The 27413-nt window shown below is 41.3% G+C and overlaps 2 protein-coding genes and 1 long non-coding RNA gene across 4 annotated transcripts in view; 1 reads left to right on the top strand and 2 right to left on the bottom strand.

Moving 5' to 3' along the window:
* Positions 1-10392, bottom strand: part of LOC138973885 (uncharacterized) — a 59329-nt gene extending 48937 nt beyond the window's left edge. The window contains exon 1 of the long non-coding RNA XR_011458210.1: positions 10262-10392. This is a non-coding gene — a long non-coding RNA (uncharacterized lncRNA). The remainder of the gene's footprint in view (positions 1-10261) is intronic.
* On the bottom strand, positions 1193-9236 carry LOC138973884 (uncharacterized). Its single transcript, XM_070346579.1, has 4 exons — positions 9190-9236; positions 7117-7278; positions 3372-3989; positions 1193-2712 (listed from the first exon to the last, which is right to left on the bottom strand). Exon 3 carries the CDS (start codon positions 3964-3966, stop codon positions 3376-3378), a length of 591 nt encoding a protein of 196 aa, XP_070202680.1. The 5' UTR covers positions 3967-3989; positions 7117-7278; positions 9190-9236; the 3' UTR covers positions 1193-2712; positions 3372-3375.
* A 12344-nt stretch (positions 10393-22736) lies between the features above and the next one.
* LOC138973873 (anti-sigma-I factor RsgI6-like) overlaps positions 22737-27413 on the top strand; it is a 9165-nt gene continuing 4488 nt past the window's right edge. For both annotated transcript variants that reach the window (XM_070346570.1, XM_070346569.1), the window contains exons 1-4: positions 22737-22892; positions 23807-23852; positions 25683-25848; positions 27410-27413. The exon at positions 27410-27413 is cut by the window's right edge and continues 52 nt beyond it. In XM_070346570.1, coding sequence (XP_070202671.1) covers positions 22850-22892; positions 23807-23852; positions 25683-25848; positions 27410-27413 — 259 coding nt within the window. In that variant the 5' untranslated portion in view covers positions 22737-22849. The remainder of the gene's footprint in view (positions 22893-23806; positions 23853-25682; positions 25849-27409) is intronic.

Raw genomic sequence — 27413 nt, 5'->3', positions numbered from 1 at the left:
AATCTAGTGGCTGCTCCGCCTGGCGTCTGGCATTATGGGGTTAGTGCTAGGACTGGTTGGTCCGGTGTCAGAATAATGTGACTGGGTGAGACATGAAGCCTGTGCTGCGACTTCTGTCTTGTGTGTGGCGCACGTTAAATGTCAAAGCAGCACCGCCCTGATATGGCCCTTCGTGGTCGGCTGGGCGTTAAGCAAACAAACAAACAAACAAACAAACAAACAAACAAACAAACAAACAAACAAACAAACAAACAAACAAACAGACTGTGCACAGAGAGCACCCAGGCTGTGGAGTGTTGGTATATTTATGTATAGACGGATGGTCTTATCCCATGTAAAAGCCTGTTCAGATCTGAGATTGTGAGTTTGTTTCTTTCTTTCTAATCATGAGGCCAAATTAGAGCGAATTAGCTTTGATAAACATTCAGGAAAAATGAGATACAGAAAATTTCTCAACTAGTCTATAGTAGGAGTCTAGGTGCCTGGCACGGACAAGTGGAGAGGCAAAACGTGCACGTAAAGTGGACTCTTTGATATATTCTTTAAGAGCTAGTTATAGGTTATTTTCACGACGTTTCTTAAGGAATGACTGCAACCGTAATTTCTGATCTTCTATTTGTTGAAGGTGGTCCATATTAGAGGACACACACATACTTTGAGAATATGCTATTAGTTTTTGTGTGTCTGTCTTATTGAGCAAATACAGTGTGTTATTAGCTATATTTGTAGACATAATCTAGTACTTTTTCAGTGGCACATTTAGGGTCAAAGCCGCCAGAACTAAGACAAAAGTGAAAAAGCGTAACAGTTTTGTTTTGACATTAGCACGTTGTCCAGAGAGGGTAAATGTGATGTGGCGAATGTAATTGTTTTGAGCGCTCTAGCATTGTTAGTTTGTCAGAACAGGAGGTGGTTCATATTAAGAGCCATGCAATTGTTTTGAGCGCTCTAGCATTGTTAGTTTGTCAGAACAGGAGGTGGTCCATATTAAGAGCCGGTCCATATTAGGCGTCTTTCCCCGATAGTTGGCGTTTGTACAGCCCGTCATTCATGTGAGTGTGTGTGAGTGTGTGTGTGTGTGCGTGCATGTGTGTGTGCCACGGTGTGTGTGTGTGTGTGTGTGTGTGTGTATGTGTGTGTGTGTGTGTGTGTGTGTTTTCGCAAGGTGAAAGAGAATTAAGCGGACGTGTTTCAGTGCATTCGATTGACTGAATGGTTCAGCGTTCTTGTTTGATTGTGTGTATGTCTTTCGATTGTGATTGGGAGAGTTATAGATTGTTTGTTTTGGTTTAATTACTTTAACACAACACATGGCAGACCGAGAAAACATAAGTTACAAATTTAGACAATATTTCAACAAAAATCCACTTTATTTCGACATGTGTCAGAGACACTTTAACAATAAAACTCTCTGTTATAGTAATGTCGCAATTATAATGCAGCACATTCTCACGGCTAAAACATACCTGGAAGATTGAGTATTTGTACATTACATTATACTTTCAATATGAACGATAGTACGATCCTTTAGAGCCAGCAGACAATAGTGACTTAGACAATGGTAAGACGGGCGCATTGGCGTGGTGGTATAAGACGTCGGCCTCCTAATCGGGAGGTCGTGATATCGAGTTCGAATCCCGGTCGCTGCCGCCTGGTGGGTTAAGAGTGGAGATTTTTCCGATCTCCCAGGTCAACGTATGTGCAGACCTGCTAGTGACTTAACCCCCTTCGTGTGTACACGCAAGCGCAAGACCAAGTGCGCACGGAAAAGATCCTGTACTCCATGTCAGAGTTCGGTGGGTTATGGAAACACGAAAATACCCAGCATGCCTACTCAACGAAAGCGGAGTGAAGCTGACTATGCTCTCAGAGTATAGTGTGGGGAACCCAAATGGGCAAACGAGCTCACACGTAACCAGAAAATTCTGGAACGCTGAAGAAGAACAAGAAGACTATGGTAGAAAATATCATATAAGATGTATTCGCAATTCACTGGTTTGTTCTGTGTGTTTCCTTGCTTGTACGTTTGTTTGATTGTTTTTTGATAATACTTACGAGAGTTACAGATTGCTTTGCTTTGGGTTGAATACCATGCCACAACAGATTGGAGACCGCGAAACACCAGTAACAAAAAATGAAGTCATATCCAGACATTACAGACAACTAAAAGTCCGTTAAAGTCGCGTATTCCACTTTCTAATCCGCTTACTGGGGACTACTGTCTTGATCATCATTGTGTTACACCTACATGAGCAGAAACTCGAATATAGTCCGATGTTTACAGCAAACGATCATGATGGGCAGGCTATGCGGGTGAGTAGTCTGCCCCTGGACCGTTTTTTGTCGTTTTATGCTCGGAAAACACAAAAGCATGTCACTACAGCAAACTGATTTTTTTTTTAATTCGCTCAGGAAAATCCTAGCTTTATCATAGCAAATATGGCTGTACTATGACTCAAGATCCGCCAGACCATGCGGATGAGTGGTCTGCCCCTGGACCGCTCATTATCACTTCATGCTCGGAATAAACAAAAGAACGTCAATGCAATAATCTCTCCCATTGAAATCGCCCAGGAAAATCCCAGCTTATTCATAACCGATATGGCTGTACTCAGACTCAAGATCGGCTTGTCCCTGTGTGTGTGGAGACCCCCTGGTGTGACTCAGAGTGTGGTACTCGTCCTCGTATGCTGCACTGCGCTGTGTTACATCCTGTTGAAAACAACATGAAGGATGTTTTCTAATAACATAATCAGCTTGATGACTTTAACGATTGTTTGTAGTTCAAAAGCGCCCAATTAAGTGCTGTGGGCTTTAAGATGAGCTTCTCTGAGTGTCTGTCTGTCTGTCTGTCTGTCTGTCTGTCCGTCGGTCTGTGCAACACCACTCAAATATTGTCAGTGCTTCTGACCAGGATTATACCAAGGTTACTTGTAGACACAGTCAACGTTTTGTGATTGTGAATGTTTGCAAAACAGCACACACAAAAGAAACAATTTAGCATATATATGTTTTTAATTGTTAATCTAATTACGTCGAATTTGCTGATTGCCAACAAGCCTTGGCAATGATTATTATATGAGAGGTTCCTCTGTTTAGACTGCATAATGCTATTTGTTGCCGGGGTGATTCGGAAGTTAGGAGAGTGGGATAGGACACACCTGCGAAGAGAAGAAGGGCACACACGCTGATAACTTAGCCGAAACGCTAGTTCTGTTTTCTATGTCACCTTTTTTTTATCAATTTTTACGTTTGTACAAAATAAGTTATTGATAAAGTATGATTAATTGTGCCAGTGTATGGTCTTTCTCATTATTCTTTACTATTCCATTAATCATGCTGTGTACGTACTATCATAACAGTAAACATACCTTATCAGAAAATAGTTTTTCTGAAGTTTTTGGGTTGGTGGCTGGCTTTGGTTTCTGCACCTGCGCATAGGCTGCTCCTTCCCGGCGTTTCCGGCTCAGCGACCTTGACTTTCTTCGCCGGCTTGTTGACCTGAGCGTACACGTCAGCACCAGCTTTGTTAGTGGCAGCATCGGAAAGGCCAGCAGCGACAATCGTGGATTTGTTTGGAGATGAACTTCTGTCGACAACGGTATACTCGTTGTTGCCTTCAGTCGTATGAGCAGGGGAGGAGATGGAAGAGATATTGGTGTTTGCTGACGATGCAGGGCCTTTCTGTTCTCTGGGTTTGTCCACCACTGCATACTCATCTTTCTGTGGCACGCGCTTGCTTCCGTTGCTGCCAAAGCCGATGTCTCCATATCCACCAGACATGTCTGCTGCGCTGCTAGGAGCGTGACTTGCTTCACCATCAACCGTTGTGTACATATCAGCTTCAAGCGAGGGAGGCGCAGCAGGATGTCCGTTGTGTGTGTTGGGGGAAATCCGCAGAGCAATGGCGGAGGGCTTGTGGTCAGTGCTGTGTGTGTGGTCTGGGTCATCGCTGGTGACGTCCATTGGGTTGACGTGCTCTTCGAAGTCTGTGCAAGAAAGAACACAACAGAAAAAAGCGTAGGTATTATGGTTCTTTCGTGTCTTCTTGCGTATTTCGGTCGTATTAACACACAAATGTCCGGAATAGGTTAGTGGCCGGTAAGGACGTGAAACCATCACTACTTCACTTAAGTTCGGTCAATTAAAAAAAAAAATAAAGTCGCGTAAGGCGAAAATACAACATTTTGTCAAGTAGCTGTCGAACTCACAGAATGAAACTGAACGCAATGCAACGCAGCAAGACCGTATACTCGTAGCATCGTCAGTCCACCGCTCATGGCAAAGGCAGTGAAATTGACAAGAAGAGCGGGGTAGTAGTTGCGCTGAGAAGGATAGCACGCTTTTCTGTACCTCTCTTCGTTTTAACTTTCTGAGCGTGTTTTCAATCCAAACATATCATATCTATATGTTTTTGGAATCAGGAACCGACAACGAATAAGATGAAATAGTTTTTAAAACGATTTCGGAAATTTAATTTTGATCATAATTTTTATATTTTTAATTTTCACAGCTTGTTTTTAATCCAAATATAACATATGTATATGTTTTTGGAATCAGAAAATGACAAAGAATAAGATGAAATTGTTTTTGGATCGTTTAATAACAAAATAATTTTAATTACAAGTTTCCGATTTTTAATGACCAAACTCACTCATTAGTTTTTAAGCCACCAAGCGGAAATGCAATACAAAACCCCGGGCTTTGTCGAAGATTGCTTTGCCAACATTTCAATCAATTTGATTGAAAAATGAGGGTGTGACAGTGCCGCCTCAACTTTTACAAAAAGCCGGATATGACGTCATCAAAGGTATTTATCGAAAAAATGAAAAAAAAGTCCGGGGATATCATACCCAGGAACTCTCATGTCAAATGTCATAAAGATCGGCCCAGTAGTTTTAATCTGAATCGCTCTACACACACACACAGACAGACAGACAGACACACATACACCACGACCCTCGTCTCGATTCCCCCCTCTATGTTAAAACATTTAGTCAAAACTTGACTAAATGTAAAAAGAATACAACTCTCACTGACGTGGACGTGATGACATTGACGATGTAAAGCAACAGTCACCGACCAAACGAGCAACTATTTATCATCATCCCCCACCACACTTTTAAACCATCCAAACCAACCACCTACACCACTCCCTAATAACCATCCTCCCCCCAAAAACAAAACAATTGTTTTTGTTTTTACATTTAGTCAAGTTTTGACTAAATGTTTTAACATAGAGGGGGACTAATCGAGACGAGGGTCGTGGTGTATGTGTGTGTGTGTGTGTGTGTGTGAGTGTGTGTGGGTGTGTGTGTGTGTGTGTGTGTGTGTGTGTGTGTGTGTTTGTGTGTGTGTGTGTGTAGAGCGATTTAGAGTAAACTACTGGACCGATCTTTATGATATTTGACATGAGAGTTCCTGGTTTTTTTTTTCATTTGTTGGATAAATGTCTTTGATGACGTCATATCCGGCTTTTTGTAAAAGTTGAGGCGGCACTGTCACACCCTCATTTTTCAATCAAATTGATTGAAATTTTTGTAAAGCAATCTTCGACGAAGGCCGGACTTAGGTATTGCATTTCAGCTTGGTGGCTTAAAAATTAATTAATGACTTTGGTCATTACAAATCTAAAAATTGTAATTAAACATTTTTTTTTATAAAACGATCCCAATGTTCTTCATTATTTTCTGATTCCAAAAACATATAAATATGTTATATTCGGATTAAAAACAAGTTCTGTAAATTAAACATATAAAAATTATGATCAAAATTAAATTTGTAAATTTCCGAAATCGATTCAAAAACAATGTCATCTTATTCCTTGTCGGTTCCTGATTCCAAAAACATATGTTTGGATTAAAAACACGCTCAGAAGAGAGCGTGCTATGCAGCACAGCGAAACCACTACCGCACTAAACAGGCTCGTCAGTTTCACTGCGTTTTGCACGAGCGGCGGACTACGGTCATTGTGAAAAAAATGCAGTGCGTCCAGTTTCATTCTGTGAGTTCCATATCTTGACTAAATGTTGTAATTTCGCCTTACGCGACTTGTTTATATATATATATGATAGAATATATCGATGTAGCAAAGCATTCTCTCTCTCTCTCTCTCTCTCTCTCTCTCTCTCTCTTTCTCTCTCTCTCTCTCTCTCTCTCTCTCTCTCTCTCTCTCTCTCTCTCTCTCTCTCTCTCTCTTCATTTTATTGATATAAAATAAGAATGAAATATTATGAAATAAGGGGTTGAAGTTACCATTTGTTCGCCATTTTCTGTTATCTGAATGTGTATTGATTATCATTTTAGAACGTGTACATAAGAAGTCTGCTTGTTAACGTTCTTAATGTTGTTATTGTTTGTTGTTGTATCAAAGAAAATAAATAAAACACGCTTCGTTGATGACACAACCATTTGTCGAGAGTAGCGTAGGCACCCGGTCTTCTCCCCGCCTAAAAAAGGCCAGTGCCGTTCCGTCTTCGAGGGACTGCGTGGGTTTTATTTTGGAGTTTTCCTTCTCCTAGACGAGTTTCCTTCCATGGATGATGAGCATCCTCTACCCTCGTTTTGAATTCAGAGTGGTCTTCTCTTAGGATAGCTGCCTGCCAGGGTTGACGAGCCTATCCTGCCCGGCTATTTGACCCATAGCTGGAGGTTGGTTCGTGGGCACCAGGGCGTTTCCACACACCGGTGGGCCCGCATGCCGCACGTCTAGGGGCCAACCTCCTCCGAGTCCTTGTAGTCTAGCCTGGGGCCTTGCGGTACCCAGTTTACGCCTGTCGCCGCGATGGAGGCACTACATAGGGCTTGTTGTGGAGAGGTTATTGTACTGGCAGGAGAGACTGACGCATTCTGCTCTCTTTTCGCATTGTCCTAAAAAGGACAGACGGTGCTAGCCAGCGGTGAGGGCTGAAAGCGAGAAGTGACAAGCACAAGACACTTCGCCAACACACTAGACACGTCACACAACCGTTTGGCAGGCTAAAACACGCTTAAAACAATATATGACTGATTGCAAATGGTTGTGTGACGTGTCTAGTGTGTTGGCGAAGTGTCTTGTGCTTGTCACTTCTCGCTTTCAGCCCTCACCAACAGAAACTTTGTGTGCAAACCGCTTACCGCTGTTCTCATTCGTGCTTGCGGCCTTCTGTCTTCGTTTTCTGCTGATGAAAACCACGACAACCACGACAATGATGATGATGACAGCTACAGAAGCCACAATGCCACCAACAATTGCTGCTATAGGAAGGTCAATCTCATCCTGTGTTTCCGCCGAAGATTCTGGAACAAAGTTATTTGTTCTCTTCTCAGAGCTTTGATTTCGATCAAGTTAATATTTAAAAGCAACTTATTAAATTCCAGGTATATTATTTCAATACTGCATGGACAAGAAACGTTCTCGTACCGGAAACTATCAAATAATTATTGTCAGATAAATTGTTCGTATTTTAGTGTTTCATTGTCTTTTAATTTACCGCCATTTTTGGCAGAAAGACAACTTAAATGCACCTCGCAGTAGCGAGTACACGTAAGACTGCTAAGAATAATGTAAATAATGCCATCCAGCATTAAACTTAAGAGACATATGCAGCATGTGTCGAGGTTACACACCGAGTCTCAGCGGAGACGAAATTTGTGAAACATGAAAAATGCTTACTTTAGTGAGCTTTGCAGTGTTGAATTCAGACGGTTAAAAAGAGATAGAAAGAGAGGAACAACAACAAATAAACAACAAGTCGCGTAAGACGAAAATACATTTCGTCAAGCTGTCGAACTCACATAATGAAACTGAACGCACTGCACTTTGTCACCAAGACCGTATACTCATAGCATCGGTAGTCCACCGCTCGTGGCAATGGCAGTGAAATTGACAAGCCAGAAAAGCGCGGTAGAGGTTACGCTGAGCAGGATAGCACGCTTTTCTGTATCTGTATTCTTTTTTTTAACTGTCTGAGCTTGTTTTTAATCCAAACATAATATATCTATATGTTTTTGGAATCAAGAACCGACAAGAAATAAAATTAAATTGATTTTGAATCGATTTCGGAAATTTGGTTTTAATCATAATGTTCATATTTTAATTTTCGAAGCTTGTTTTTAATCCGAATATAACATATTTATATGTGTTTGGAATAAGAAAATGATGAAGAATAAGATAACATTGCTTTTGGACTGTTTTATAACAAAAATAATGTTAATTGCAATTTTCAGATATTTAATGACCAAACACATCAATTACTTTGTAAGCCGCCAAGCTGAAATACAATACCAAAGTCCGGCCTTCGTCGAAGATAGCTTTGCCAACATTTCAATCAATTTCATTGAAAAATGAGGGTGTGACAGTGCCGCCTCAACTTTTACAAAACGCCGGATATGACGTCATCAAAGACATTTATCGAAAAAAAGGACAAATATCTGGGGATATCATTCTCAGGAACTCTCGTGTAAAGTTTTATGAAAATCGGTCCAGTAGTTTACTCTGAATCGCTCTACACACTCACACACACACACACACACACACACACACACACACACACACACACACACACACACACACACATACACACACACACACACACACACACACACACACACACATACACCACGACCCTCGTCTCGATTCTCCCTCCTATGTTAAAACATTTAGTCAAAACTTGACTAAATGTAAAAAGAGAAAGGAGCAAATATAACAAATCTTTGTATTTTTTGTTGTGTCTGTTTCTGTTTCTTTATCTGTCTCTCGGATTGCTTGTCCGTCTCCCTGTCTGTCTGCCGGTCTGTCTGTCAGTTTCACACAAACCATCTGAGCAAGCAATCACACTACACACACACACACACACACACACACACACACACACACACACACACACACACACAGACACACACACACACACACACACACACACAATTGCTTATCAAATAAATGTCCAAGTGAATCTACACATATAAAATTTTGTAGATTTATTTTAGGAGTACACAAGAAAGCAATGTGGCTTCCAGTTTTAGGAGAGTTGGGAAGATTTCCACTAAGTATAAAGATGATATCACAAGTCATAGGATTTTGGGGACATATCTTAGATTCAAATCAACAGTCTTTATTACATCATTTATACAGTTTGATGATATCTAGCTCTAAGACAAGTCCATGGTTGCAATTTATGGTTGATGCATCATGTCAAATCCTAGACCTACCTATGTTTCCAACATTCACTATGGTGTTCCCAGGTCCAGGGTAGAAGCAGATGCTGTATGTGTAGTTACCAGCTAGCTCCCAGGTGGTAAAGGTACACCATCCGGTGGGACTTTGTAAACCGCTTTCGTACGTGATGTTGCCACTGAATGATCTTGACTGAAGGACCAACAGACAGTTTATGGTTCATTTGTCAAACGTCACATTTCAGCCCATTACACATTTCTATTGTAGGAAACGAGACATTGAATAAAGTACCAGTACCTATATCGGTTTGTTTGTGTTCTTGGTTTTATTGTATTTTGCTTTTACTCAACGATATGTCTTAGCATGCAGAAGTACATGTCGATGACAAATAATGATATGTAGAGCATAGTTATGCCTATGAACTTTTCCAACAAGAGACATATAGTCAGAAGTAGACAACTCCTCTCAGATCTTTTACAGACCGCACTGGATGGAAATCTCCTTTTGTGTTATCAGAAGCACCTAACCCTTTTGTTGGAATTCCTGAACCAGAGCAGGTCCCATAATTACGTTGCCAGATTGTAGGCGTATAATTCGAAGATGTCGGTAAGAATGTGAAGATAACTTACAAGATTTGAGGACCAGGTAACTGGGTGTGATACTGACGGATTACGGGATGTAACGAACAATTCTATTACAGAACGAAATTCGAAGTGCACACAGTTGGCTCAATGTAAGACTTGAAAACAGTTTGAAATACACACTGCACCAAGTCAGAACTGATTACAATAAAGCAGATTTATTTCTGTCTGTATTTTCCGATCGGAAGCCAGCAACTATCTCAGAGCAAAATTTTAAAACCACTAGCTATAGTGAGCCCCTGCTGTTGTCGTGAGGTACATGGCTTCAATTTTCATTCTGCGATATGATTATGCGGGGAAGTCCCTTAGTCCATCAGTGTCTACGCCGTTTTACTGGTCTTCAATTATATTTGGATGACAGCTTGCGTTTGTGTTTTAGTGCCTAACACATCCTCGCAAGAAAAAGGATCCAATTCACGTTAAAGTGGCACATTATTAAGCACGCTGTTACAAAATTTCTCATTACCATTCCATCTTTTTCCTGGTACCAAGTACACCGGAAACCTCGCCTGTAGGAATAGGCGTGTTCAAAGCGACATCTTCTTGTGACTGTCCTGCTGTTTCTGTCTTCATTCACGGTACAGCTGGAGAGCTTGGCTTGATCTGCACGCAAGCAAAGTAATTCATTTTGTGTGAATGTGTTATCCCTTTCTCTCTCTTTCTCTTGTTTCCCCCTCTCTCCCACCCCCCCTCTCTCTCTTTCTCTGCTTTTCTGTCTGTCTATCTATCCATATATGGCCGCATTTTTGAAATGATCACTGTTAGAATGCAATTTCTGATATATGATGTTAAAGTGATTTTCAATACTTAAGTGAAACAAAGAAAACAAAAAAAGAAACAAAGAAAAATGAAAGAGAGAGAGAGAGGAAGAAGGAAAGAAGGATCAAACAAAAGAAAGGCATGTAGATAGAATTCTTACTTATAACGTTGAGCGTGCACGTCTTAGACCTCTTGAACGCCAGATACAGACTGGCACAGGTAACTGTCGCGGCTTTGTCCACCTCACGGTCATACTGCTGGTAGAACAGCGTGCTGTGTGACGGTGACCTCTCTACAGCAAAGTGGTCAGGCTGGTGGACATTGCAGTTAGAGCTTGCATCACACGTCGCCACTCCGTTTGGTATCTGCTCATCATCCCTTTTGAATGTCCACACGATGGTGTCCCTTCCGTTGAAACCTTTGCACGTTATCGTGTTGTTCGCCTTTTCTCGAATGTCAATGAAGTTTTGGTTGCAGTTTTCTATCTCCACTTTTCCAGCGTCTTGACCGTCTGAACAAAAAGAACAACGAAAAAACCCGAAGGTAAAATACAATTGATCGAGGCACAGAACTTCAATGACATTTGGTTGAGACTCAAAACGAAGAAGGTGACAAAAAGCTAAAGTACACATATAATGATAATAATAACAATGCATACTATTTATATAGGGCATGTATCCAGGGTATAACCCTGCTCAAAGCGCTGTACAATCAAAGTACAACGACAACATAACATTATTTACAGTGCAATCTCACACATATCATACTTTGCTCAATAAAACATCATCACAAATGTGAGCTTGTGACTGAGCGACAGTTACGGTACACATGTACTTGTGCGCATCCGTTTGAACTTGTGAACTCGTGGTACCTCTGTGCTATCGAGGATTTAAACCTGTATTATCGGGGATCCACTAAGGTTTCCGAGACTGTGTTTTGCCTGTATTGAAATGGTCTGGCGGAAGAGCCGATCCTTTAATTTGCATTGGTAAAATGATCGCTTTTCGGTACCCGACACCCCTCTGAATTGAATTTGTTTTAACATTGTGACGTAGGCACGCGCGATGTTGTGGGTTGGGGCATTTACTTTTCGCTGGTGCTTCGAGCAGAACAGACGTGTCCAATGAGCGGTCGCGTGGCAGGTTTGCTACGAGCAGAAAGGGAATGTTAATGTGACTTTGTTGAGACGAGTATGTTATTTATATGCTATTCTTTTTATATAATGGATAAAACAGCGTTAAAGTATGCGGGTTGTCACCTGCTTTGGGAGGATTTATTTGAATGTTCAAGTAGATTGTTTTGTGAGTTGAATGTTCGGGAAAACTTTTGTTTATTGAATGTTTTAGAAAACCGTTTGAGTGTTTGAGAGAACTGTATTGTAGGCATGTTATTTGGAAGGAATGATGTGTTTTGTTGTTGTTAAAGGATTTAGTTTGTGGTGGTTGAAATTGTTGAGTTGTTTATGTATGCTTATGACGTGCATTCTGTGATTTACAGAATGGCGGAATGTGCGACGGGGTTCAGTAGACGGGGTTTCAGTTAGGTTTAGTAGACGGGGTTTCGTTAGAGGGGTTCAGTTATATTTCAGTTGGATTTTAGCAGACAGGGTTTCGTTAGAGGGGTTTAGTTAGATTTTAGTTGGATTTTAGTAGACGAGGTTCAGTAGACGGGGTTTCAGTTAGATTCAGTAGACAGGGTTTCAGTTAGGTTCAGTAGACGGGGTTTCAGTTAGGTTCAGGAGACGAGGTTTTAATTAGGTTTTGTTAGATTGTTTTTTGGGGGGATTGTTTTTAAAGTTGTTTTGTTAGACTTCGTTTGTTTAGATTAGAGTTTCTTTGGGATTTTTGATTTTGTAGACTATTGTTTTAGAGTGAGGATCTGGAGTATAGTTCTGGAGTATAGTTCTAGAGTATAGTTCTGGAGTATAGTTCTGGAGTGAGGATCTAGAGTATAGTTTTGGAGTATAGTTCTAGAGTGAGGATCTAGAGTATTGTTTTGGTTTGTTTTAGTTTTAGAGAGTAGAACACATTGGAAGTTTTGTATTAAAGGTAAACCCCTGTTTTCCCACACATTTCCCCTCACCATCATAATTATGGAAAGAAAAGAACCTGGTAATTTAACCTGTGTCAGTTTGTTTTGATTGAGTTTGGAGAGAAAGGGGCACTCGGTTACATTTGGTCCCGCGAGCAGGATAGGTTACATTTGGCACTCGGTTACACAAACACACGCACGGACACACACTACATAAAACAAATTGCACAATAATACATTATCACAAACATACGCACTCAAAACACATACGTCAAAAACTATGTACAGTACATGGGACAAAAATGACCATCAGGAACGGACCAGGCTTGAAAATATATTGTATGGTAAATGTTTGCGAAAAAGGTGTGTTTTTAGATTCGATTTGAACTGGGATTGGGAAGAGCAACTGCGAAGGTCAGCGGGCACTGAATTCCAAACAGAAGAGGCCTAATACTTAAAGGATTTCTGTCCGTACGTTTCCAGTTTAAATGTTGCTCTATATCTGGTCTGATCGAGTGAGTTTGAAATATTTGCTGAATTGTTCTTACCTTCGCCAGCAGTAATCGAAAGACAGCAGCATAACCAGGCAGCAATAATGAACTTTTCCATAACTTTCATGTGAAGTCAAGGGAAAACGATGCAAGCAACACACAACAATCTTACTTAACTTTGAGATCAAAGTATCGACAAGTTGTTCACACAGCAACAGGTAAAGATGCTCTCACACGTAAACCTTTTCTCATTTTGCTTTGAGCACACTGACAGTTTACACGATAGCACGATAGAGGGATACACTTCCTGGTTTAAAATTATTCTGTGCAGGTTAATGAAAAGGGAGGGTATACAGGCTTGAGACATCCTTTCTGGTTATTTCTAAACACAAATACGACACAGCCTGGCTCCTATTCAGCTGGCATGTTTGCTTTGCAGAGGCGAGGACAAAACACTACATTCAGGGGAAGGGTCCCAAATATGGACCCCTTGTTGTTTTGTGCTGATAGTAGTTAGCTACCTGGTTTTCTTGTAAACAAGTTTGGATTTGTGCTTGGTAGCTTGTCTCTCTTCAGTTAACTGTAAGACCAAATTAATGCGAATTAGCTTTGATAAACATTCAGCAAAAATTAGACACAGAAGAATTCACAACTGTTCATAGTATGAGATAGGTAAAGAAGACAGTTTGATATATTTTCAACCTTAACTGCTTGTTATAGGTTATCTTAAATGCCCAGTCTGCCTCAAATGGTTTACATAACGATTTAAATTTTCTCACAAAAACAACCCGGTCCTAACCGTATGTAACACACGTGCAAAAGCGCAATAGCATTTAACAGCATTAATTAAATGACACAGTTCGTTTGAATGGCTATTTATTTTGCGTAAACCACACACTAGATTTCGTGGTTTATTTTACCCTGAGCCATCGTGAACCCGTGTCACACACTTCCTTTTTTCACAATTTCGTCGTCAGTTTGTGATTTCAATGCGACTCGCTGTATCTGCAATAGCACGTAATTGTGTACCTCTGAATCTAAAATGCAACAAACGACTGCGATTTACACAAACTTACCGGCGGCCGTTGGCGTCAAAGAAGCAAGCAATATGCAGAACATTCGTCTGCTTGGGGAAACACGACCTTGCGTGACCTGTCACCTGCTTCCGGGCTCCCTTTTTTAAAACTTTCAAAACTTCGAGTTGTACTGATCTTACTTTGATGATTAAAGAATGTGTTTATGATTAAAGAATGTTCGTGTAACAAGCTGTCAATTTATTATTTAGATTTTAAAAGTTAGGTCTAGCGCCAAAATGAGGCTTACGATTTGTCTTAGAGTAAATCCGGCAGGCCACACAAAAATAAATTCTTTGAAAAATGCTCGCTCTTTACGGAGTGCACCTAGGATTTTCTCAAGCGGTGATTGTTCAAACGAAATCTCCACCTTAACCCACCAGGCGCGGCCGGGATTCGAACCCACGACCTTCCGCTTTGAAAACGCCGGTCGTGGGTTCGAATCCCGGCCGCGCCTGGTGGGTTAAGGCGCAGATGAAGAAGAAGAAACAAAAGGGTGTGTGTACTGTGTGTTTGCTCATGTAATACAAAGTGTTTAGCCATGTATAGCACGGAATGTGCATGCGTTTTGTAAACTATAGGTTTGACCTCAATCCAAAGGTTTTGACTTTTATAAATAAAGTATGATGACGAACGGAAATCCGAACTCCTAACACAGGAGAGCTAGGCGAAGCAAACCGCTCGCTGATTAAATTTTTACATTTTATTTGGCATAGTTTCGGAGCAGTATCAAGCAAATCATTGCAGGTGTTTCTAAGTTACAGTACAACGAATGTCACGTGAACATTTTAAGGTCCAAATCGTAGGAAAACTCTAAAATGGCGCCTTAGGTGTACTATCTTTAAACAACATTACAATAACAAGAACAACAAGAACAAGTGAGATTTAAGGTTTAAGTAGTTGTGACGCTCAACTGTCCAGGATATTCTGAGTTGCTGGCTTTACACGTGATCACCTTCCCGTCCTCCCCCGCTTTGGGAACAAATCGGCATGTGCTGGTGTTGGGCGAATCGACGGGAAGACAGTCAACACCAGTCCAGTTAAAGATGGCGGCAGGGGTCACGTTACACGCTTGACATGTCAAGGCCATCTCTATGTCAAGGTTGTTGTATGTTGGTCCTATGATCCGTGTGGATTCTGGTCCGGCTCAAAGACAAAAATAACGATAATGGCTAAAATGATGGTGGTAATGATAATACTTCTACGACTACCACCACCACCACCACCACCACCGTACTACTACTACTACTTCTTCTTCTACTACTACTACTACTACTACTACTACTACTACTACTACTACGTGACCGGCACGGTTGGCCTAGTGGTAAGGCGTCCGCCCCGTGATCGGGAGGTCGTGGGTTCGAACCCCGGCCGGCTCATACCTAAAACTTTAAAATTGGCAATCTAGTGTCTGCTCCGCCTGGCGTCTGGCATTATGGGGTTAGTGCTAGGACTGGTTGGTCCGGTGTCAGAATAATGTGACTGGGTGAGACACGAAGCCTGTGCTGCGACTTCTGTCTTGTGTGTGGCGCACGTTAAATGTCAAAGCAGCACCGCCCTGATATGGCCCTTCGTGGTCGGCTGGGCGTTATGAACGTTACGAAATGAACTCAGCACACCAAAATCAGATGGATTAGATATGTCACAAGTGTATATATTGTCAAAAACACAAAAGTTAGGATTTTCACTGCGGATGGTGGCGGCCATATTGGATTCGGCCAAGATGACCCCAAATGAACAAAATAATACCAGAAATGAACTCAGCACACCAAAATCAGATGGATTAGATATGTCACAAGTGTATATATTGTCAAAAACACAAAAGTTAGGATTTTCAATGCGGCCGATGGCGGCCATCTTGGATTCGGCCATTACGCAAAATGTACCAGGGTGGTGCCCGATCAACTCCGTGATTTTTCATGTCTGGGTACCCCTTGACTCAAATCAAGTGAGAAATTCTCTCAACTCCGAAATGTACACAGGACTTTTAAACAAGTACAGGACTATTAGTACATAACTAAATCGTTGACTTGTTGTGGGTTTGTATGCGTTGTGAAAGAGTGAATACTCTAGCTTTTAGTTTTATTGATGCACATTTTCCTATGTGACAATATAAGCCTGTCGCTAGCGAGGGGTGTGTCTGAAACACGCAGACAATTATGAGCCTGTGTGGAAAGTTTGCCTCAATCAAAGCAAGCTAGAATATTCACTCTTTCACAACCCATACAATCCCAACAGAGTTATATACAAGGACTGGGTGGCCGAGTGGCAAGGACTGGGTGGCCGAGTGGCAAGGACTGGGTGGCCGAGTGGTAACGCACTTGCGCTCGGAAGCGAGAGGTTGCGAGTTCGACCCTGGGTCAGGGCGTTAGCAATTTTCTCCCCCCTTTCCTAACCTAGGTGGTGGGTTCAAGTGCTAGTCTTTCGGATGAGACGAAAAACCGAGGTCCCTTCGTGTACACTACATTGGGGTGTGCAAGTTAAAGATCCCACGATTGACAAAAGGGTCTTTCCTGGCTGTTAGGAAACGCTACTGTTGCTGAGCTTTGGTTCAGTTTTGTGTGTTGCATGTAGTTGACTTATTTGTACTTTGTGGGAAAGTACCGATATTATATTTTGTAAACACAATATTTATGTTTGCACGAGAATGCAGGTGAACTTTCTAGTCCTGTCAAAACAAGTTGTTTACCACGCTGTTTTTAGTCGTGAGTTCGTGGTGTTCGCTCGGATTAAGTGCGTCGGCACCTTTGATGTACGTCATAGAGAGCGTCACTATTCTAGTTCAAGGACAGTTCATATAATGTAGTTGTATCATGTTCGGTCTGGAATATTCTCGAGATTGAGTATTTGCTATATATGCCAGCGCGATTTGAATGTTAAAAAAGCTTCTACTTTGAGTTCTGCTACGATGTGCAGTTGTATGTATGGAATGCTAAATAAATCCTCGAACTCAATTTGACGAGTTGTTTTCTGTTGCTGCGAAGACGGGCGACGTAGAATAAAAGAACACAACTATACGACATTTGAGAACTTGTGGCAATCTCAAGTGTCGTGTAACACTGGCAAAATTGTATAGGCATAAAAAAAAATGTCCACCAAAATACCCGTGTGACTTGGAACAAAAGGCCGTGAAAAGTAGGATATGCGCCGAAATGGCTGCGATCTGCTAGCCGATGTGAATGCGTGATGTATTGTGTAAAAAAAAAAAAAAATCCATCTCACACGGCATAAATAAATCCCTAGGCCCTGCGCCTTGAATATGTGCGCGATATAAATTGCATAAAATAAATTTTTTAAAAAAGTTAAAAATAAATCCCTGCGCTTAGAACTGTACCCACGGAATACGCGCGATATAAGCCTCATATTGATTGATTGATTGATAGTGTAGAACTAAAACACAAAACATAGTACATGTACAAATACAATGTCATTATAAAGCTGTTGTATGTAACATACACAACAACAACAGTCAAACAAACAAATAAATAAACAAAACGGAAATGGGACATTGTACGCATAAAAGAACAGACATTTCAATAAATTACTTGAAAACAGAAAGCCATACAAACAACCGTCCAATATGTTGGAGGGCAAGATGGTTACATGTGCACACAACTAAACTTTTTTTTTCAAGAGTGAAGATACCCGCTATTCTTTTGGTACATACTACAACATTAAGCTGTATTTATGTCATACAAGTTTTTGTTTGGAAATGTATGTCGTTCTGGCGCTCTTTGTGCACCCCCCACCCACCCCTCCCTCGATCTATACGATAAAAATTGCCTAGGATACCAAATGTATATATATATATATATATGTCGTGCCGAATTCACGGAATTGCCGAATTCGCGGAATCGGCAACATTTTTGCCCATTTCGCGTAATCGGCAAAACGCTGCCTATTACGCGAAATCGGCAGCGTTTTGCCGAAAATGCGTAAAGGCTCCTAAAATGTGTCCATTTCGCAAAAGTGACAGCCAGTCTGTTACTTTTTTTGTCACCAGAATATTGCATTAACATTGCTTTACCTTCCTATTGTGGTTTTATGGTCTGTGTTGGTCTGTGTCCAGCATAACTCCGGTAATGCACGAAAACTACACTTTTTGCCATAACTTGCCATAGCTTATCGATTATTGCAACATTTATCCTTTCGAGTATCTAGCTGTTTAAGTGTAATGACACCCCAGACATATGAGAACTTTAAAGCCAAAAACGGGCTGCCGATTTGGCAAAATGGGCACATTTTACACGCATTTACGCGTTTTCGGCAAAACGCTGCCGATTTCGCGTAATGGGCAGCGTTTTGCCGATTACGTGAAATGGGCAAAAATGTTGCCGATTTCGCGAATTCGGCAATTACGTGAATTCGGCACGACATATATATATATATGTAATTCTTCACATCTTTAAATATCCGCTGTTTCACAGAGGCATATTAAACATGAGCGCATATTGTATTTTTCCTAAAGATTGCAAATGTTGGGAGCCCTGCTTAAACATGTTTTTAGGACCCAGATTTTTACATTTTGTTTTTGATCCTTCAAATGCATTGCAGGTTATTAATCGAGGACAACTATGATATAAACCGAAATATAAGCAAATCTCGAAGTGCATATATCCGTTGTTCCAGGCTGTGTCCTGTTCACAAAAAGAAAGAAAGTACAATATTGTAGGCCATAAATTATGTCAAGGTCATAGTCTCACATGCCCTTGCCAGAAACGATATCAGAGCGAGTTGACTTCGGTACAACTGAACTTGTCCAGAAATGGAGAGAAAAAAACATACTGATAAAAAAGCAATGCAAAGAAACATGCAGTGCAGATATTCGGTTGAATGTTGAAGACACATCTAAGATTAATCATGGGCCTCTTGATGCCGCGTCGGTTACTGTGGCTTTTTCTGTCAGTAACAGCGGGGGAGCTTTTACAAAACGGAGGGTTCGAATCTCTATCCCACTGGAACTGTAACACCCCGGTGCACTGCGAGCTGACCACCACTGCCCACTCTGGTCACCATGCTGTGAAGGTCACGGGCAGGTCAGTGGAGGCAGTTTTACTGTTTTCAAGATACATGAACATAAATGCTAAAGTTCAGAATAAAAGTCGCTTCATTGTTTGATTGTGTGTAAAATGCAACAGAACTCTTACAAGTTTTGCCTGTTTGCCCAAGTATTTCCGAATAGAGGAAAAGTGTGTTTGTTTTGTTTGTTTGTTTGTTTGTTTGTTTGTTTGTTTATTCGGTAGTTTTTTTTTTGTTTTTGTTTTTTCGCTCGTTTGTTTGTGTGTTTGTTTGTTTGCTTGTTTGTTTGTTTGTTTGTTTTTGTTTTTGTTTGCTTGTTTGCCAGCTTGTACATATGCTTAAATCTAAAAACAAATAGACTGCTAGTTTTCAAAAATGCAGAATCCAAAAATGAAGATTAGTTTAGTGGAACGTTCCTATCTTGTTTAAGTTCTTTTTTAATTCTGTACATGTGTTTGTTTGCTTTGGCGACTTCCAATGTCTGATGAACAGAAGGAAACGGAGAGACCAGCCGAATGACTCACACACGAACAATAGATAGTTTACTTATTTTGAATGAACGCATTTATTTAATCCAGATTTATACAACACTGACAATGCTCTTATGACTTTATCACTTGTTATTAACAACATCCTTTGATACTTCTATGTTTTCAGTGGTCATAAATTATTATGCCATTACCTGAACATATCATGCCGAGTCCCATCCCTGCTCGCAAGCGCCAGATGTAACCGAGTGCCGTAACACTACGATCACCTCGGGAGGCGAAGTGCAATCAAACAGGATTGAAAATGTTAGGGCTAATTTCTTAGCCCTATAAAAACTGTTATGCAAACCCGAAGGTTTCCATGAACATACAGACAATCGGAAACCACCAGACCCCATCACAAACAGAATTCCACAATACACCGGTGTTGACTTAAAGGCCAACAACTCGGGTGCAGAGTCTGCTGTGAAAGGAGCGGTAGCCTCCCCTGTCACATCTATGTTATGTCAGTGATGTACTTTTCGTTTATGTGGATGACAGAGCAAGTATCTTTCCTCTGATAGAAAGCTAGGCTGGCACGGACCCTCGCAGTTCATGCACGTGCAAGCCGGTGACCAGTACAATGCGTCTGGTTGGGTCAAGGTGCTGGATGACCGCGGTCACTCACAGACTGTACAGCTGACCGTAGCCTTCAAATTCACTGGTCAGTGTGTGTGTGTGTGCGCGTGTGTGTGTGTGTGGGGGGGGGGGGGTAGGTGTGTGTGTGTGTGTGAGTGTGTGTGTGTGAGTGTGTGTGTGTGTGCGTGTGTGTGTGTGTGTGTGAGTGTGTAAGTATGTGTGTGTGTGGGTGTATGTGTGTGTGTATGTATGTGTGTGTGTGTGTGTGTATGTATGTGTGTGTATGTGTGTGTATGTGTGTGTATGTGTGTGTATGTGTGTGTGTGTGTGTTTATTTGCGTGTGTATGTGTACGTATGTGTGCGCGCGTGCGTTCGTACGCGCAAGCGAGTTTTGATTTTTTAACCGTACGTGTGTGCAAGCATGCATTTGTTTTATTCAGTGATACTGAACACTATCTTACCCGTGTGTTTCAGACAACACAGACAAATACGTCACAGTGTCTTCGCTGAACAGTGTCCACGTCGCGAGTGGCTGGGTCCATCTCAATGGTGAATTCCACGTCCCCACCGACAAACGTAAGCCGATTTATTACACCCCCGGTATAGGGGTGTGTATAGGATTCGGTCGATGTGTTTGTTTGTTTGTTTGTGTGTTTGTGTGTTTGTGTTCGCATATAGATCTCAAGAATGAACGGACCGATCGTCACCAAACTTGGTGAACAGGTTCTATACATTCCTGAGACGGTCCTTACAAAAATTGGGACCAGTCAAACACACGGTTAGGGAGTTATTGGTGGATTAAGATTCTACAAGGACTTATAGAGGGACATATTAATGGTCAAAGGGAAATAACCTTCTCAGTTGGTGGCAGTGAGAATGGTTATTTCCCTTTGACCAACGGGGGTGTTTTTCCTACCTCGGAGGAATTTCTTGTTTATTGATCATATACACCGAGTAAAATAGACGAATTCCGAAAATAATTGTGTCGGGTTTGTATGAGTTGTGAAAGAGTGAATACCTTTGCTTTTTTCAATCAATCAATCAATGAGGCTTATATCGCGCATATTCCGTGGGTACACTTCTAGGCGCTCTGCAGTGATGCCGTGTGAGATGAAATTTTATACGGCCAGTAGATTGCAGCCATTTCGGCGCATATTTACCTTTCACGGCCTATTATTCCAAGTCACACGGGTATAGGTAGACAATTATTAACTGTGCCTAAGCAATTTTGCCAGGAAAGACCCTTTTGTCAATCGTGGGATCTTTAACGTGCACACCCAATGTGGTGTACACGGGGGGAGGGTTCGGACACCGAAGAGAGTCTGCACACAAAGTTGACTCTGAAATAAATTTCCGCCGAACCTGGGATCGAACTCACGCTGACAGCGGCCAACTGAATACAAATCCAGCGCGCTACCAACTGAGCTACATGTATATCCCCGCCCACTGTCATAGGAGGGGAGTATCACTAGCGAGAGGTGTGTCTCAAACACGTGCACAGGAGGACGAGTGAATGTATTTGTCCCTGTACAAATAAAGGGTATTCACTTTTTCATAACCCGTTCTTCTTCTTCTTCAGCGTTCCAGAAATTCAGGTGTGAGCTCGTTTGCCCATTTGGGTTCCCCACACTATACTCTGAGAGCATAGTCAGCTTCACTCCGCTTTCGTTAGGTAGGCATGCTGGGTATTTTCGTGTTTCAACAACCCACCGAACTCCGACATGGATTACAGGATCTTTTCCGTGCGCACTTGGTCTTGTGCTTGCGTGTACACACGAAGGGGGTTAAGTCACTAGCAGGTCTGCACATAAGTTGACCTGGGGGATCGGAAAAATCTCTACTCTTAACCCACCAGGCGGCAGCGACCGGGATTCGAACTCACGACCTCCCGATTAGGAGGCCGACTTCTTACCACTGCGCCACTTCGCCCATTCAAACCCGACAGAGTTATTTCCGAACATTTTCTATCAACACGTAAAAGCCATCTTCAGCAGCATTATTCTTGCTTTTCAGTGCTTTACGAAACAGAAACAGGGTTAGTAGCGTTGTTACATGGACATCAGTATAACCGTTTTAGATAAAATTATGATCGCATCCAGTGTACGTGGTTCCAAGTACAATTCAGTGTAAATGTAAACAGGAGAGAATACGTGTTAGTTGTGTGATATTTTGAATCTGAAAAAAAGAAGTTTTTCAACATTGTCTTAATACTGTTTCGTTTCTTTTCTAGTATAGTTAGGAAAATTATGTTTTGAAAGAAAACAGAATTTAGACGACTTACCTATCGAACATTTATACTCCACTTCCCCAGCTCCACCCCCACCTCGACTTCAAACTCATATGAAACGCCCTAGCTGTATGACACCAAGTGACGTGCAAGACATCAGCGCCGTGGAACGAAGCAAGATGCTCCACCTTCTGACAATAACATCCCTTTGTTCACAGCCATACAACAGACACGGTTCTACTTTCATGGGCCAGATCCTGCAATGACGTTTCTCGTGGATGACGCCTCGGTGACGAACATTAGAGAGCCGCAACATCAGCAACATATGACGTGGAGAAACGTCACAGATGACGTCATTAACAAACTCAGAAAAAGCAACATCCACATTCAGTGAAGTTCTATTCTTCTATTTTGTATTTAATCACAGACAAAGTTTGCTTACTGCTGTTGCCATAAATGACCAAATTCTGTGTTTGGCAAAGATCCGTTAAAGTGAAATATCGCCCACATGTGTGTACGTGTTGTGTTGTGCTACTGACATTATTTTCATTTTTCTGTTATGCGTGAAATGTTTATTTACATTTTTTATGAAGTTGTATTTTTGTCTGTATCAGATTGCTCTTAAAAGACCGTTAACGTATCATGATAGCGTGGGAATACCCCGCTGTTGTTCGTGCGAATATGACTAGTACTTAATGGTGAAAACATAACGAAACGAATTGATGAAAATAATTACTGTTCGTATTGGTGCAAGAACGGATTGGTTTTGGGTAAATATGTTTAGTTTGTAAGTTTGATGAGTGTAGGACAAGCATTCCCGAACTGTGTAAGACAGCCTGTAAAATACATATTCGTTACTTTCAATGGCACAGTCTTTCCCGTATAAACGATTCGGCTCACCATATTAGACATGGCCAGGCTGTACATGTGATTAAACCATCCCTCTACTTGGACTCATACCAAAATGCAACAACCGCCATACTTTCTGTGCAGATTGGGAAGTTCGTATTAAATAATTTTGTAACTGAAACTTCTTTTTTTTCTTTTTTGTGTGCAAAATGCGAGGGTATAATTATTTTATTTTTGTGTAACTGAAACTGGTTGGAATGTGATAAATCAATTTATCAACACAAGAAGCAATCAAGGTATTGGTTTGTGGTACATGTCCAAGTGGCTGGATGGTCTAATCCAATGTATACGCCTGGCCAGATCTGAGATGATGAGCTATGGGGACCACTGTGCCTTTAAAGAAACGAAGGATGTAAGTTCAAATGACGCTAATATTTCACGGTTCTTTCTTTCAGCGTCACAACTCCTTCCAACATTCAAAAGGCAGATGTTCGTATACACGTAAGTAGAGGTTTTTATCACCCTTCCCGTGTAAACGCAATTCGATTCCATTCGATTCGATTCAATTCAATTCAATGACACATAAAATGCACACATCTCCACAAACATCTCCAAGCCAACTCACACCCATACCTGGAAACCATAATGCAAACCATCACATATCTAACTAGGCTCCACTTGCACATATATACCTAATAACAACAGCCTGACAGCTTTCTGTGTGACTTTTTGTGTGGAATGTAATTCCTACCTGACACCTAAGTCAACGTTAGTTCAACAACAGAAAAATAGTTAACAGAGGAAGCAGCCATGCTCTAGGTTTTTATTATGTGTCCAAAGGGAAGGATTCTCTTATCCTACCATTGGAAGCCGGCCTTGACCGACATAATTGTGACCCTCCACCACGGAATGAGTCGCATGTCACCTTTGCATGATTTTCATATTTTTACATTTTCATAAAGAATTTTTTTATGCTCTATCCAGTGGTGCAACCCGTTTTAGAAAAGAGCGAAAACTGTTTGAGTTATAAGCCTGTGACTAAGGTGACCCTCACACTGTTACCATACACTCCCTGGACTTACATTAAGCCTAGCGCAGAACCGCGCGAGGTGACATGCGACTCATTTCGTGGTGGAGGGTCACAATTATGGTGTTGTACGTACATGTACTCACTCGTTTACATCAATTCTGTTTCACATCAGCAGTGTGTGGGATATTATCACAAACAAATATGTTTCTTGCATTAAATATCTTGCATAAAACGATTTTGATTTGGAAGCTTTGTTGAGCTGTGTTGCAAAAAGACCTGAAGATTTGTTTTGCTGTTGAAAATGTGAAGCTATATCAATCAATCAATCAATGAGTCTTATATCGCGCATATTCCGTGGGTACAGTTCTAGGCGCTCTGCAGTGATGCCGTGTGAGATGAAATTTTATACGGCCAGTAGATTGCAGCCATTTCGGCGCATATTTACCTTTCACGGCCTATTATTCCAAGTCACACGGGTATAGGTAGACAATTATTAACTGTGCCTAAGCAATTTTGCCAGGAAAGACCCTTTTGTCAATCGTGGGATCTTTAACGTGCACACCCAATGTAGTGTACACGGGGGGAGGTTCGAACACCGAAGAGAGTCTGCACACAAAGTTGACTCTGTGAAATAAATTTCCGCCGAACCTGGGATCGAACTCACGCTGACAGCGGCCAACTGAATACAAATCCAGCGCGCTACCAACTGAGCTATATCCCCGCCATATGCCGTAAGCAGTGTTCAGTGATTTAATTGTTTGTCTTGTTGTTTACATTATTTGGTGCTCAAGTCGTAGGTAGGGGGTGGGGGTGAAGGGGGGGGGGGGGCGTGTCTGGCCCTGTTTTGTTTCTTTCATCTTCCTTCATGCAGTTGGAAGTCCTGGAGTGGTCGTAGGTGCAGCACTTGTGAATAGTTGTCAGTGTATTTTTATTTTATTTTAATTTTTTTTTTAATGTTTGGGACAGATTTTTTTTTTTTTTTTTTTTTTTTACCTTTCTTTTTTTTTTTTTTTTTTTCAAATTTTTTTTATTCAAATAAATAACAACAATTAACAATATCTCATACAATGAATTAAATACAACTTATCGAGTACAACAAGCTAACTTTTTTAACGTTTTGTTCTTCGAACACTCACACCAAAATGCTTCTTATCTGTAACTGCCTATTAAAAATACTTTCCAACGGTAAAAACGAGTTTGTTTTTTTATATATACTAACGCACATCTTTCCGATTAAGATAATGTGGTTCAATTTATACATAATTGCCTTTTTCACCATTACAGTGTATTGATTGTCTCAGATTCTTCAGACGAAGAAGTCATTTCCCTTCGGAACCGTGGTCCACACCAAGGAGTACAACGAGAACGCGGCTGGAGGGTGATATCGTGACTTTATCCACCAGCACTTCAACTGGGCCGTGCCGGGAAACTCTCTCAAGTGGTACTCCATTGAACGGAAGGAGGCAGGTGTTCTTATCTAACATTTCTTCCATATTCCAGCACCATCCCCCCACCCCCCCCCCCCCCCTCACCACTCCTTACCCCACCCCCCACACACGCATTTAGGTGGTTGTTTATGTGATTTGATTATATTCATTCCTTTGATCGGTTGTTATTGTTTAAACACATTTTTATTCTAAAGTAACATGATACAATAAAAACAAGTTTTTAAAGGAAGGTCACGAAATTAAGCAAACGCTTGTATCACGTGACCTCTCTCGAAGGTGGCGTCAGGTTGCCTACATGCCGGTGTAACACGAGAAAATTACTCCCACGAGATTTTTACTCCGGAGTAAAAATTTCGTACGAAAATGTTACTCCCTTTACGAAAAAAGCACTCACCCATTACACGAGAAAATTACTCCCCACGACAGGTGAGTTCCGAGTAAACATTTCGTGCACAAATGTTACTCCCCAGACGAATAAAAAACGAATACATTACTTCACCCTAACACGAGCAATTTAACTTCCCATGTCAGGTGTACGAAATTTATACTCCCTTGTCCCCTGTTAGTCTTGGTGGTGGAAGGGGTGGAGGGAGGGTAGCGCGACATTCGTTTGCGCGAGATCACATATTGGCATTATCCCTTCGCCCGCATCCCATTTTCGCGTACGAGATTTTTACTGGAAGTAAAAAATGAGGAGTAAAAATTTTGTGGAGGGAGTAATTTGTTCGTGCCTTGGGGAGTTCTTTTCTCGTACGAAAAATTTACTCGGAGTAAGAATTTCGTACGAAATTTTTCGTGGAGTAAAAATTTCGTGTTACACCGGTGGGGTAAAAACGATCATATACGTAAACGTACTCCAATCGTGCACAAAAAACCCACCCACGAGTGTACGTGGGAGTTTCAGTCCATGAAGGCAGAACAAAATATCACGTGAACTGGAAACATGAAAAAGTACATTGGCAATCATAATGTCTAACGTGACAATACTGATATACTATGAAACATAAACAAACAAGAAATTCCTCCGAGGTAGGAAAAACACCCCCGTTGGTCAAAGGGAAATAACCATTCTCACTGCCACCAACTGAGAAGGTTATTTCCCTTTGACCATTAACATGTCCCTCTATAAGTCCTTGTAGAATCTTAATCCACCAATAACTCCCTAACCGTGTGTTTGACTGGTCCCAATTTTTGTAAGGACCGTCTCAGGAATGTATAGAACCTGTTCACCAAGTTTGGTGACGATCGGTCCGTTCATTCTTGAGATCTATATGCGAACACAAACACACACCCAAACAAACAAACAAACATATCAAGCGAATCTTATACACACCCCTATACCGGGGGTGTAATAAGTCCTACAGTAAGTATAGTGGAAAAGAGAAGGGATTTACTGCGTAATATTATGCTTTAAATCCTTAGGACGTATTCATAAGGATTGCTGTTTGTTATCGTTCCACATGTTGTTCTGTGCAACATTTTTTGGAAACAAAATGATTAAACGCTTGTTTCAGTTTTAAACAGAAAGGGAAGGTACTTTTACAGTTAGCCAGTGAACTGGATTGTGTGTTTGATTCCAGGGGG

This window comes from Littorina saxatilis, linkage group LG8 (genome assembly GCF_037325665.1).
Source record: "Littorina saxatilis isolate snail1 linkage group LG8, US_GU_Lsax_2.0, whole genome shotgun sequence".
Classification (NCBI taxonomy): domain Eukaryota; kingdom Metazoa; phylum Mollusca; class Gastropoda; order Littorinimorpha; family Littorinidae; genus Littorina; species Littorina saxatilis.
This window is presented reverse-complemented; position numbering and strand designations above follow the sequence as displayed.